Source organism: Chelonia mydas, chromosome 1 (genome assembly GCF_015237465.2).
Source record: "Chelonia mydas isolate rCheMyd1 chromosome 1, rCheMyd1.pri.v2, whole genome shotgun sequence".
NCBI classification, from domain to species: domain Eukaryota; kingdom Metazoa; phylum Chordata; order Testudines; family Cheloniidae; genus Chelonia; species Chelonia mydas.
Window position 1 is genome coordinate 33,641,994 of NC_057849.1, and position 13,462 is coordinate 33,655,455.

General features: G+C 41.4%; 1 protein-coding gene across 2 annotated transcripts in view; it reads left to right on the forward strand.

Moving 5' to 3' along the window:
• Positions 1–3,509: 3,509 nt before the first annotated feature.
• DYNC2H1 (dynein cytoplasmic 2 heavy chain 1) overlaps positions 3,510–13,462 on the forward strand; it is a 384,528-nt gene continuing 374,575 nt past the window's right edge. The window contains exons 1-8 of one of the 2 annotated variants that reach the window (XM_037889977.2): positions 3,510–4,102; positions 7,502–7,672; positions 8,809–8,944; positions 9,316–9,434; positions 10,036–10,180; positions 12,529–12,761; positions 13,093–13,227; positions 13,325–13,438. In XM_037889977.2, coding sequence (XP_037745905.1) covers positions 3,905–4,102; positions 7,502–7,672; positions 8,809–8,944; positions 9,316–9,434; positions 10,036–10,180; positions 12,529–12,761; positions 13,093–13,227; positions 13,325–13,438 — 1,251 coding nt within the window. In that variant the 5' untranslated portion in view covers positions 3,510–3,904. The remainder of the gene's footprint in view (positions 4,103–7,501; positions 7,673–8,808; positions 8,945–9,315; positions 9,435–10,035; positions 10,181–12,528; positions 12,762–13,092; positions 13,228–13,324; positions 13,439–13,462) is intronic. The other variant, XM_043529611.1, reaches the window with a different exon arrangement.

The following is a 13,462-nucleotide window of genomic DNA, read 5'->3' on the forward strand; positions in this document are numbered from 1 at the left end:
TTTTCTTATCCCTTATCCTTATTTGCACTGAGATCAAGTAGGTGATAGATCCTAATTCAGGGACTGCCATACCTGTGACTTCTTAGACAGGGGTCCATAACATCCTTAATTTCTTCCCTCACATTGATGCACTGTAACAAGATAACCGTTACAGGTCAAGATAACAAAGCTAAGTCATGTGAATATGAACATTTAACACATAGGGTTAATTAGAGTCTGAATTATTTGTGGTGTAACTGATAACCAAGTTAAAGCAAGGTTATTGAGAGAAATTGACTTTCCATTGGAAAGAAAAGTGGATATTACAGAAATAGTAAAAACTGTGCTTTCCAAATGAAAGTGTTAGCAAAAAGTGAATAAACAGGAGAGTAACTAATTAAAAATGCATATTAATTGGCAATGAAAACATCAGAAGCAGCAGCAAACAGGCTCCAGATGGTGGAAGCATGGTAACAGTTGAACAGGCCACTGCAGAAGGAACTGTTTGAATAAGATGAAATGGTTGTGTGATCAGAAAGTTATCAAGATTCAGAGACTATAACTCTGAAAAAATCATTTGTGATTTGTATTATTGTTGTTTATTATTTATTTGTATTACACCTGCACTGAGGGGCTTCAATCAAATTCTGAACAGAACCCCACTGTGCTGTAAAAATACAGTAAACAGTCCCTTCTCTGGGAATTTGTCTAGATTAAAGACAGGATACAACAGTTGACTGTAGTAGATAGTAGATGAGATCAACATTAATGCACAAATGTCAAGGCAGATTTTTTAAAATCAACAGGAGAAATAAATGTCTCTCTACTTGTCATTTACCTAGCCTAGCCATTATTATTAATCTCAACCCCTTTTTTTCAGAGGTAAAAGTTTTTTAGCTGGAAAATGGAGTTTTGTGAAAAATGAAGTGGTTTTTTTTGCAAAAATAAATACAATTCTGTTTTTTGTTGAAACCCCATTTTTGTTTTATGAATATTTTTTACAACCCCCCCATTTTTATTGTGGAATATTTTAAACAAAAAAATAAGAATGTTTTAATCAGAATTTTTTTTGCAGAAAAAAACATTTCCTAACCAGCTTTATTTTTTTATTTGCTTTTGTGTGTTATTTTTCCTTTGAGTAGTAACAACATTAACAAAAGTGGGAAGATGTAAAAGTAATGTCATTTGACGTTAGAGAGACAAGATGGGTGAGATAATATCTTTAATTGACACAACTTCTGTTGGTGAGAGAGAAAAGTTTTCAAGCCACACAGACCCCTTCTTCAGGTTTGGGAAAGGTACACCAAGCATCACAGCTAAATGCAAGGTGGAACAGATTGTTTAGCATAAGTAGTTAGCATTCAAGGCAGAGTGGCCCATTAACACCTTTCAGTCATAAGACAAAAAGAGGGGGTTAGTGGATTACAAAATGTCCTAATAAGTTGTCTACACTGGCACTTCCTCAGGAAAACTTTTGTCCTTCGGGGTATTAAAAAAACACTCCCCCCCCACCCCAACCACAAAAGTTTTACTGACGAAAAGCGCCAGTGTGAACAGTGCTTTGTAGGCGGGAGTGCTCTCTCCTGCTGACAAACAGCAGCTACACTGCGTGCCTTTTAGCTGCATGGCTGTACTGGCACAGCTGTGTCCCTAAAAGCCTCGTAGTGTATCCATAGCCTAAACTGCACTTAAGTTGTTAAAACTTTTGTCCCTCAGGGAATTGGGGAAAAAAACCCTGAATGACAAAAGGTGCTGGTGTGGAACAGTGCTTTGTCTCCCGCTGATGAAGCCACCATCATAGGTGCTGGAACTAGGGATGCTGCTGCACCCCCTGGCTTGAAGTGGTTTCCATTATATACAGGGTTTACAGTTTGGTTCCATGGCTCTCAGCATCCCCACTACAAAAATTGTTCCAGCACCCCTGGCCAACTCCCGTCGCTGGGGGTGGTTTTATTTTGTCAGAGGGAGAGCTTTTTTCCTGGCGACAAAGAGCCAGGGCCCTCCCACTTTTTGAAAGTGGATGGACCTGGCCCGTTCACTTTTTGGCAGAGGCCCCAACCCTCAACTTCCCCCCGAGGACCCGCCCCCATGGCCAGGCTGGCAGTTGGATCCCAGCTGGGGAGCCTGGGCAGCTTTGGGTGCCCCAGACCCTCCACCTGCATGGAGTGAGGGTGTCGAGAGTAGCCTCCGGCCTGTGTCCCTGCCCTGCAGCCCCCACTCTTACCTAGACCTAGCTCCAGCTGCGGGCCTGTGGCCCGGCCATGGGACAGCTGTGGGGAGCCTACAGAGCGGGGACACGGGCCGGGGGCTGCTCTTGACCCCCTCACCCAGGGCAAGTGGACGGTTCGCGGCATGGCTCCCCACAGTTGCCTATGCGGCTCTTACCATGGGTGGGCGATGACTCCTCAGTTGGAGCCGAATCCAGGTAAGAGGCAGGAGCAGCTGTGTGGAGTTGCAGGCCCTCCTGCCCTGGGCAGGGGGCCTGTGGGGCAGGGACATGGGCTAGGAGCTGCTCTTGACACCCCTTCCCCACCCCCCAGGCAGGTGGAGGGTCCACGGCTTCCAGCCTGCTCTGGCTTCCAGCTTGGCTGGGGTGTGTGGCCTCGGGCAGAGAGGAGGGGCGGGGGGCCCGACCCCTCCACTTTTGGGCAAGCTCTGCTGCCTTTGCAAAGAGCAGCTACACTGCGTGCCTTACAGTGGCAAGGCTTTAGTGGCATGCCTGTGGTGCTATAAGCTGCGCAGTGTAGACATAACCACAGTGTCTCTGTTCAGTCCATGATTTTAGTGGCTAGCAGAGTTATGAATTTAAACTACCAGGCTTATTGCAGAGGTGTTAATGGGCCACTCTACCTTGAGTGGTCCCTTAGCATATGCACTAATTACTTATGCTAAATAATCTCTTCCACCTTGCATTTACTTGTGACAGTCAGGGTAGCGTTCCCAGACCTGAAGAAGTGCTCTGTATGGCTCCAAAGTTTGTCTCTCTCACCAACAGAAGTTGGTCTAATAACAGATAGTAAGTACCTCATCCATCTTGTCTCTCCACTATCCTGGGACTGACGTGACTTGGTGGTGGTGTCAAACCAAGTCAGGTAGGGTTACTGGGGCTAGGTAAAAAGAAAAGGCGAACTTGTGGCACCTTAGAGACTAACAAATTTATTTGAGCATAAGTTTTCGTGAGCTACAGCTCACTTCATCGGATGTATACTGTGGAAAATACTAGGTAATCGCTCCTGCATGTAGCACTTTTGTAACAGAGCCGCAGGGGCCGTAAGGCTTGGGTGGGGAAGTGCTGGGGTGGAGGAGCCAGGGGGCCTGGGGAAGATGGAGACCTAACAGTTTAATGGTGTTGAACAGGCTGCAGACGAAGGCGGGTGACGCAGGGGCTACGGTGGCACTTGTGCAAGGGTGAGGGGCTGCTAGAGGGGCAGGCCAGGCCAAGCGCGATGGGACGCTGGGGGATCCCAGAGGGGCGGAGAGAGAGGCCGGGCGCTCCCCCACCCCAGCGAGACCTCCAAGACCGCCCTGCCAGCGGGACGGCGGATCTGCGTGCGCGCGCCGCGCCGGGGTCATAGTGGGGCGAGCCCCTCCTCAGGATCCCCCCTCCTTGCCCCTCCCCTGAGGAGCCGGGGCGGGGATCGCATCGGCGCTAGCGGGGAGCGGCTAGCGAGTGCCCATCTTCTCTCCGATCCTCCCCGTTCCCCCAGCGTCCGCGGCAGGCGCGGCGCGTTCCCGAGAGCCCGGCCGAGGGCGCGAGCGTTCCGCGGTGCCGCGACCGCCATCTTCGGTCGCCATAGTGACGGTTCCTGGCAACCCGGGGACGCCAGGCGGTGTTAGGCTTTTCCCCGAGCCTGTCGATGAGCCCCCCTCAGGTACCTGCCACCCCGGGGTGAGCTCTCCTGCCCCGAATCCCCACCCCGCCATCATGTCTCTGGCTGGGGCGGGAGACAAGAGGAAACGCTTCATATTGGTCACCGCAGCAAATTATTTCGGCCTGGCATCGTCGGCCGACCCGTCCAGCGCGCTCGTTGCCAGCCCCCAACTGGCCAACTTCCTGGACGACGGCAACGAGTTCCTCCTCACCGTGCAGCACTCGGGCACCCAGCTCACCGTGTCCAACAAGGTACGTCCTGGTGTGGGCATCCGTGCAGACCACGGGGCCTGGTGTGCAAGACACCATCCTGGTGAGAGTGTCACACCATGGCCTCTGGTGTGTGACGTGCCCCCCCGGGTGCCAGAAAGCCTTTGACAAAGTCCCTTACCAAAGTCTCTTAAGCTAACTAAGCTGTCACCAGATCGGATGGAAAGGCCTCTCTTGGATCAGTAGTTAAAAGATAGGAACAAAGGAGTAGGAATAAATGATCAGTTTTCACAAGATATTCATAAATCATGTGGAAAAGGGGGTGAACGGTGAGATAGCATAATTTGCAGACAATACTTACTCAAGATAGCTGAGACAAAAATTGACAGCAAGAAATTACAAAAGGATCTTGCTAAACAGGGTGACTGGGTGACAAAATGGCTTATGAAATTCAGTGAGGATAACTGCAGAGTAATACATGCTGGAAATATAATCCTAACTATGTATACAAAATGAGTCTAATTTATCTGTTACCACTCAAGAAAGAAATGTTGGGATCGTCCTGAATAGTTCTCTCAAAACATCTTGTCAGAGTGCAGAGTCATCTCATAAAATATAACATTAGAATTGGAAAAGGTGCAGAGAAAGAAGGGCAAAAAAAATTAAGGGTATACAACAACTTCCGTGTGAGGAGAGATTAAAAAGATTGGGACTGTTCAGTTTGAAAAAGAGATGACAAAGAGGCGATATGATAGAGGTCTATACAATCATGAATGGTATGGAGAAAGTGAATAGGGAAGTATTATTTATCCCATCACATAACATATGAACTAGGGGTCACCGATGAAATTAATAGGCAGCAGGTTTAAAACAAACAAAAGGAAGTACTTCTTCACACAACGCACAGTCAACCTGTGGAACTAGTTGCCGGGGATGTTGTGAAGGCCAAAAGTATAGTTTCACAGAGGATAGGTCCATCGGTGGCAATTAGCCAAGATGATCAGGGATGCAACCACATGCTCTGTGTGTCCCTAAACCTGCAACTACCAGATGCTGTGACTAAACAACAGGAGATGGATCACTTGAAATTGTCCTGTTCTGTTCATTCCCTCTGAAGCATCTGGCACAAGCCACTGCAGGATACTGGGCTAGATGGACCATTGGTCTGACCCAATATGGCCGTTCTTATGTTTTTATATTTATATAGACTATGGTCTCTGGTGTGTGACACACCATTCTGGTGTGCATGTCCCTGCACACCATGGGCTCTGGTGTGCGACATGCTGCCCCAGTACTAGGGTGTTTGGAGACCAGGCTGTCTGGTGTGTTACATGCTGTTTCCCTTAGAGTTCTAGCAGGTCCTAATGTGTGACATATATACATTCTGTCTCACTGTGAGTGAGTTTGCAGACCACTAGGTCTGGTGTGTGACATGCTGTCTCAGTGAGTACAAAAACCACGAGACTCACTGTACAGTGTTCTGTCTCAGAGGAAACATCTTTGGGGGGAGGGGCATTTTATTATGTCTGTATAGATCATGGGGCTTAGCGTGAAGTGTACTGTCCAGGTGGAAGTGCATGCAGACCATATGATCCAGTATGCGACACATTACTCCTAGGGCTTGTGTAGACCACTGAGCCCAGTGTATGGCATGCTAACTAATGGAAAGCAACTGTGCAGACCAGGGCACCCAGTACACTCTGTGTCTGTGGTGTGCATCATATTGTGTCAGTGCAGGTTTCCATGTAGGTTTTGGGGCTGGGCACATGGTTTGATCTGACTATCTGTGAACATGAGAGACCTAGCTTTTGATGTTCAGAGATACTTGTGTAGAGGTAACACCTTTGTATGTAGAGTGCTCTGTTTTATGTAAATTAGGTGCAGTTCCTGCCAACATTGAACTATTGGCGAATTGCCTTTGTTGTCCTCAGTTGCACAAAATTTGGGTACCGCTGACAGAGCATTTAAAGTTAATTTTATCCAAAACATTGCACACTATAATATCTTGAGAAACAAGTAACATACATGATTGTGTAAAAAGGGTGTCTACTGTACTGTACATGAGGAAAAGAAAATGGGGTTACAGAGTTTTGTGCTATATGCAGAATGTCAGTGTTCTGCATGTTATTGCTAACACTTCATTCTTCAGTTTGATTGTAGACCTTTTCCCTCTGTTTTATGATAAGATTTTAGAATAGACAGACAGTTTTATCTCTTCTTGTCTTGTTTTGGTTGGATTGGTAGAAACTTTGTTATTTAAACACAGGAGTTTCTACCAGGTGGGATGGATTGGGGAGTTGGGGAAGGTTCTCCTCACTGCAGGGGGAACCATAGCATGTGAGTTGAAAATTCTAGTTATTGGACAAAAGATTGAACTTACTATAACCAGAGGCCAACGTGAACTATGAGGTGAGGGCCTACTACTGGAGTCCAGAGGCAAACTGCTTGTTGTCAGTGGATCCTGCTGAGATGCTCCATTTTTCATTTTAACCTCTGTCTAGTAAGCATCTGATAAATTTGAAACCTCCTTTCCATGATCCTCCTCCACCTGTTGGAAGGGAGAAAAAGATTTCTTTCCCCTCCTAAACCTGGGCTCTTGGCTGGTGTGCAGAAGCTGGGATCTCTGCTAGTCTACTTTTCCCCAGCCTCTGTTTTATGTGTCTTCTTATGTGAATAGCTTCAGTGCTTGCCTCTGCTACTTGTAGCTTTGCCAACAAGCTGCACTGTGAAATTGACTTGACTCTTGTGTTCCTACTGCTGCCCATCCTGTACTGGGCCACAACATTAAAATTGATGAAATTCATATCAATTTCACTCAGCCATTGCTTGAGGTGTCTATGAGCAGCTGCAAAGGTTTTGGAGCTAGCTGTCTGCAGACCATGAAGATTGCATAGATTCACATTTGGAAAGTTATCTTCAAAATCATGAAGGGTAGAAACTAATTTTTTTACATGAAAGCTTAAATTCTGCAGCATGTGATCTTTTACACTCCACCACTTGCACTCCACCTGCTTGACACTGAAAGGTGGGGGAGTGTACTTTTCAATGCCAGCATAATATAAGTAAAATGGTTACTTGAAGTTAGAACTGGTTTTGGATTTTTTGACAAAATGCTTTTTTATCCAAACCATTCAAACCATTTTTTGCCCAGTTTTACTTGTAATGCAGAGGCCATTTTAAGTATTTGATTTTGTATTACATTTCAGATTCCTATTCAGCCCAATATAAATATCACATGAAGGTTTGAATTTATAACAAATCAGATATGAACAGAATGTTTATCACAAGTCAAGTAACATGAAATTTTGTAATTAGTTATTTCCTTACTGTAAATTGTATAGAAAGTGCATTTGGGGGAAAAACCATCTTGTGATTTGCAGTTTCTGTCTTTCTTTCTTTCTTTCTTTCTTTCTTGAACCTTGTGTTTTTTGATCATTGTAGGTTGAAGCTGGTGATTCAAAAGATAAAGTATTGGTATTCTTTAAGCTGCGACCTGATGTTATTACAGAAGATAATCTTCATAGTAATATTCTTGTGTCATCTATGTTAGATTCACCTATTAATACACTTTATCAAGCAGTACGACAGGTATTTGCACCAGTATTATTAAAGGTGAGTAATATACCATTACAGATATTTTTATACATTAAAAAATGTGTACTTACAGATTACTTTCCTCTATTTTCACTATAAATCTTCCCCATCCCATGTTACTTGTTCTCTGAGATTTATTGTAATTTGCTTTTCTGTTCGCTTTAAAATTAAAATATATACAGAGGTTAAGGAATGAATATTTTATTTCATTTTCAAGTTAAAGGAGGCACCTTACAGCAACCTTTACATAAGTCTGTGTCATTTTTTAAAGTGTGTATCAGATATTGTTTCAAGTTCAATGGCAGGAATACACAAGCCACTATAGCTATTTTATATGGTAAATAGGTGTGCTGGATTCCTAAACTGACTTATTTGACTGTTTTCCATTGTGCTGATAGATTTTGCCTGCTTAAATTCCACCATGTGTCAATAGGAGATGTGATCACAGAGGGCTAAATTCTGAGAGTTTTGCTTAATTGAGGACTGCAGAATTTGGCACAAGGATTGGAGAAGGTAGCAGTGTATCTTACATGTGAAAATGTAAAAGCTAAACTGAGGATTAATATCTTCTAAAATGATATCTCCTTTTCCTATTTTGTGATAAGGAAGATATTTTCTTTATTCAGTTTTTCACAAACAAAGGAAAATCATGGTTACATTTCTATATCTTAGCAAAATAAATTTCAGTGTTTCATAGTTTCCAAGCCCCAGTTTATTTTCTGTCATATTCTTAGAGTGATTCCAGAAGATTACAATAACCTTCATTATTCATTTTAACCAGTAATTTCCAGCACAGGAGTATATTCCATACCTGGTTGCCTTAATAGAGAATGATGAAAGAATATCTGTTTGCAGCATCCTTTTGAAAATATTAATTCATGTCTTGCAATCAGTTTTTGAGCTGTAGGCCATGTTTAAATCAGGAGTTTTTTTCAAAAAAATGATTGGCATGATATGGTTCAATGTTTTGATTTGTACAACCTGTAAAAGAATAAGATGTCCTTCCCTGAATTTAAGTACATTCCCTGTTCTCTTCCCCCCATCAAATGAATAATTGTTATTCCTCAATTATTTATTTTTGAAAAAAAAGCAGATAATAGGAAAATGATAAAGACTTCTAACATGATTTTTATTGCTTGGAATCTTTGTTGTAGGATGAGAAATGGAGTAGGGAGTTTGATCCCAAACTCCAGAATCTTCTGAGTGAGCTAGAGATTGGTTTGGGCACTGTCCTCAGAAGATCAGATCCTAATTACTCAGGAACCAAATTCCGTGAAGATGATGTGCGCGGTGTGTACTACAATTACTTATTTTACAACACAATTGAAATTAAAAATTGAATATTTCATTAGAGTTGTGAATTCATGTCTCTATCACTGTGATGTGAGTGGTTTAAGAACCTAAATAAAACAGAATAGACCTAGAAAGGTTGTGAATACTCTTAGCAGTTAGGAATTGAGGGCACCCACTGTCTAGCAGGATTGAGTGTATGGTGCCTTAATATTAAGCTGGTATCACACCTAGACCCAAAAGTTGAAGCAGAATTATATAATACAAAGGTAAAACTTTCCATTTTAAAGTGTGTTTTGCCTAAAGATATTTTGTTATTATGCATTATATCTGAATAATGTATTTAAGTGATTTCTGTTTTGTATTTGCAGCAATACTTACACCAAATGATGAGTTTCAGTTCTGGATAGAGCGTGCTCATCGTGGAAGTAAATCATGTAGCAAAGAAAGAGCCTCTCATTTTAAAGATCTGTTTGAAGTAATTGCAAGGGTATGTTTTTTCTTTTATTTATTCAGTGACGTATTTATATCAAACTTAGTAAACAATTTACTCAACTTGTGAAATGGTATGAGATGTTCAGAAGTACAAAATCTGGGGCAAAATTCTTCTTGCAGTTTCTCTTCTCCAGCTCCCACTGACTTTAGTGGGGGTTGCTCAAGTTTAATTCAGAGCAGAGTGTGGCCCCTTCAATGCTAAAATTAGTCTTAAAGAGATTAATATTAATAAAGGAATGGTAAGAAGATTGTCAGCTGAAAATGGGATGACGATAAATAATAAAAAAATAAACTAACACACAAGATGATGATTATGGACTCTGCCCTGCAAAGTGTTAAGCACTTGAATCATTTTACTCACATGAATAGTCCCACAGAAGTCAGTGAGACTATTCACATGAATAAAGTTACTCACATCCTTATTTTTTTTGCAGGATTGTGCCTTATATTTTTAAGTTAAAATGAAGACCTGACATATCTGTAAACAAGAAAATGCCTCAGTTAACAAACATATTTGAATATATTCTAAAGAATGTAAATATTTCTCATCCATCAGTAGCACAATCATGTTATGTTAAAATGTATTTTATTTCTAGGATTATTACAATTTGGATAGTCTCTCTTTATTTGAAGTTGTGGACTTAGTGGAGACTACGCGGGATACTGTTGATGATGTATGGAGACAAACAGAACATGATCCCTTTCCACAGCCACGCATGCAAAATCTTTTGGATGTCATAGGTAAAACTGCGGGTAGAAATGATCACACATTTTCAAATCAACAGGTCTGGATAACATACACCCAGGAGTCTTAAAGGAACTAGCTGAGGAGCTCTCTGAACCACTAACGTTAATTTTAACAAACCTTGGAAAATTGGGGAAAATCCAAAGGATTGGAGGACTGGCAAAATAGTTCCACTATTTAAAAAGAATAAAAGGGATGACCCATGGAACTGTTGACTGGTTAATCTGATGTCGTTCCCAAGCAAAATAATCTGGGACTATCAACAAAGAATTGGAGGCTAAAAATATAATTAATACCAGTGAATATATTTTCATGAAAAGCAGGTATTGTCAAACCTGTTATCTTGGCAACTGTGTTGATATAGTATTCTTGGATTTCTCTAAGGCATTTGACTCAGTATCACATGACATTTTGACCAAAAAACTTGCATTATATGGAACCAATGGAGCACATATTGGATGGATTAAAACCTGGGTTACTTGACAGCTCTCAAAATGTGGTTGTTAATGGGGAGAAAATCAGTGAGCAGGGCCATTTCTAGTGGGGTCCCTCAGGGATAAGTTCTTGGTCCAATGCTATTCAATATTTTTTATCAAAGATTTAGATGATATAAAATCTTTGCTGGTAAACTTTACAGATGACATGAAGACTGGTAGGGTAGTAAATCAAGAGAAAGGCAGGTCATGGTTACAGAGTTATCTGAGACTGATTAAATGGTCACAAGCCAACAAAATGCATTTTAAAACAGCTAAATGCAAGGTAATACATCTGGGAGCAAAGAATGAAGGCAACACCTGCAGGATGGGAGACTCTCTTGGAGAGCATTGTGGATATCCATGTCATCATGAGTTGTTAGTGCAATACTGTGGCAGAAAGGGCTAGTATGATCTTTGGTTTTATAAATAGGAGAATATCAAGTAGAAATAGGGAAGTGACCTTGTCTCTGTACACACAGCATTGGTAAGACCAATACTAGACTACTGTGTTCAGTTCTCCACACTTCAAGAAAGATGTGGAAAGACTGGAGAGTCTTACAGAAAAAGGCATAACAAGATCCATTGGGTAGAAGTTGAAGTTAGGCAAATTCAACCTTGAAATAAGTCTCAATTTCCTAACAGTCAGGGTAATTAAACATTGGAACAACTTATTCGGGAAGGTGGTGGACTCACCGTTGCTTGGAGTCCTTAAAATGAGATTAGATATCGTTCTAAAATGTGTGCTTTAATTCAGCTTCTGTGGAAAATTCTACAGCCTATGCATGTAGGGGTCAGGCTGGATGGTCATAGTGCTCTCTTTTGGCCTGGCAGTCTATGAATCTTCATTTCATTCCTCCCTTCATAGGCCATGGAGAGGATGGGAAGCTCTGCATTGTCCTCAACATGCTCATAACACATGCAACTGTGTATTAAGACAATGACTATAATCAAGTCTCTTGCTTCAAGGCTTCACCCTGCAGAGGTTAGGAAGGGCTTTATATCCTCCCAGTGCACAACTAGCCAAATATATTCTGGGTTTTGGGTTTTTTTTAACCTTGCTCTGAAGCATTAGGGTTTGATCATAGCTGGAGTCAGAATGCCAGATGGGGTAGATCATTACTGTGAAATGGCATAGAGAATTCTCATTTTTTGGTACAGTATTTCGCTTGTGTGTCTTGCTTACCTGCTCAGGGTTCAACTGATCTCCAGATTTGGGGACGGGAAGGAATTTCCCCCCAGGGCAGGTTGGCATGTATATTGGATTTTGTTTTTGTTTTTGCCTTCCTCTGCAGCATAGAGCCTGGATCACCTGCTAGGATTATCTGGACATTGCAGGGGCCTCAGGCATTTGTGGCACCCTGACCTCAGTCTCTTCTGTTCTCTGCCTGTGGCATACAACAGTTTAGTTTTCTGAGGACTGAAATGCTTCAATCTAATCCAAGTTTTTGGACTCAACACGGGCAAATGAGCAAAATTTATTTGGCTTTGATATACAGGTCATACTAGATGATCTAATGATCTCTTCTGGCCTAAAACTCTACGAAAACTATAAAATCTGTTAAAATACAGCTTACTGAAAAGTGAGACTTTTATTTTTAAATATGTTGTCTTACATAATATGTATATAATTTAATTTATTAAGAATTCCAGTTCTGTAGCTCTTATTCATGAGCAAAGGATTGCAGAATCAGGCACTAAGTGAATAGTTGTTTGTTTATGAGATTTGCATTTAGTATCAAAATATCTCTTCAATAGCTTTTAAAAATGGAAATGTACTGTGGTGAGGAAGATAAAAAAAGGATTTTAAACATACTTGTTATATTTGGTTATATTTATATACTTTGTTGTATGTTCTTATGCTGTTTTAGGAGGCTCTCTTGGTAGGTTTGTTCAGAAGAAAATGGAAACTTTGAATCTGTGGGAGGATGCTTTTCACATTGTGAAAGAAAATCTGAAGGCTGGTATCATGATTTGTGAACAGTGGGTAGCTGCCTGTGATCACCTAACTGGACAACTATGGCAACGGTATACACCATATCCATGGAAAAGTGAGAAATATGTTCCTGAAACATTAGACAAACTTGGCAAACGTCTTGATGAGGTATGAGTTTGGTGACTTCTGTAGTTTTGTTTCCAACAAAAACAAATTAAAGGTTTTTTTTAGTTGTAAATAAAACTAATAATGTGTAATATTTTGCATCATTTTTATAATCAGAGTACAGTTTAATACACATATTTGGGTTTAACGTTTATTTGACTGTAGCTCATTGCGAAGGAAGGTTTATTTGTGATGGGGTGGTATGGTACAGATGGGGGAGTTTGTACTGTGTATTGTGTTTCTTGCTTTTAATATAAGTTATGTGCCCAGACATCATGATGCTGGGCATATAAAATCCCATTACAATAAATGAAATACTACTTTTTTGTTTTAGGTGCTGACTATTAGAACGCTTCATGAAAAACTTGCATATTTTTTACCAATGGGGGAACAACAAACATTGCACCTTGCTCAGGTGTTTGAACCCTTTGCTTGCCTGAATCCTGTGCACTATAACCCCTACACAGAGGTATAATGTTTATTTTTATTTTTCTATTCATAATTTCTGTGACTTTATTGTGAGTATTAACATATCTCAAACTAACTCAGCTATTCATTATCTCCAGCCTTTATGGAGAGCTGCAGTGTCTCAATATGAGAGAATTGTTGCACCAGTGGAACAGAAAATAGCAAGCAAACTGAAAACATTTATTTCAGAAATTCAAGACAGTCCTCAACAGGTAAAAATATTTTTATAACACAAA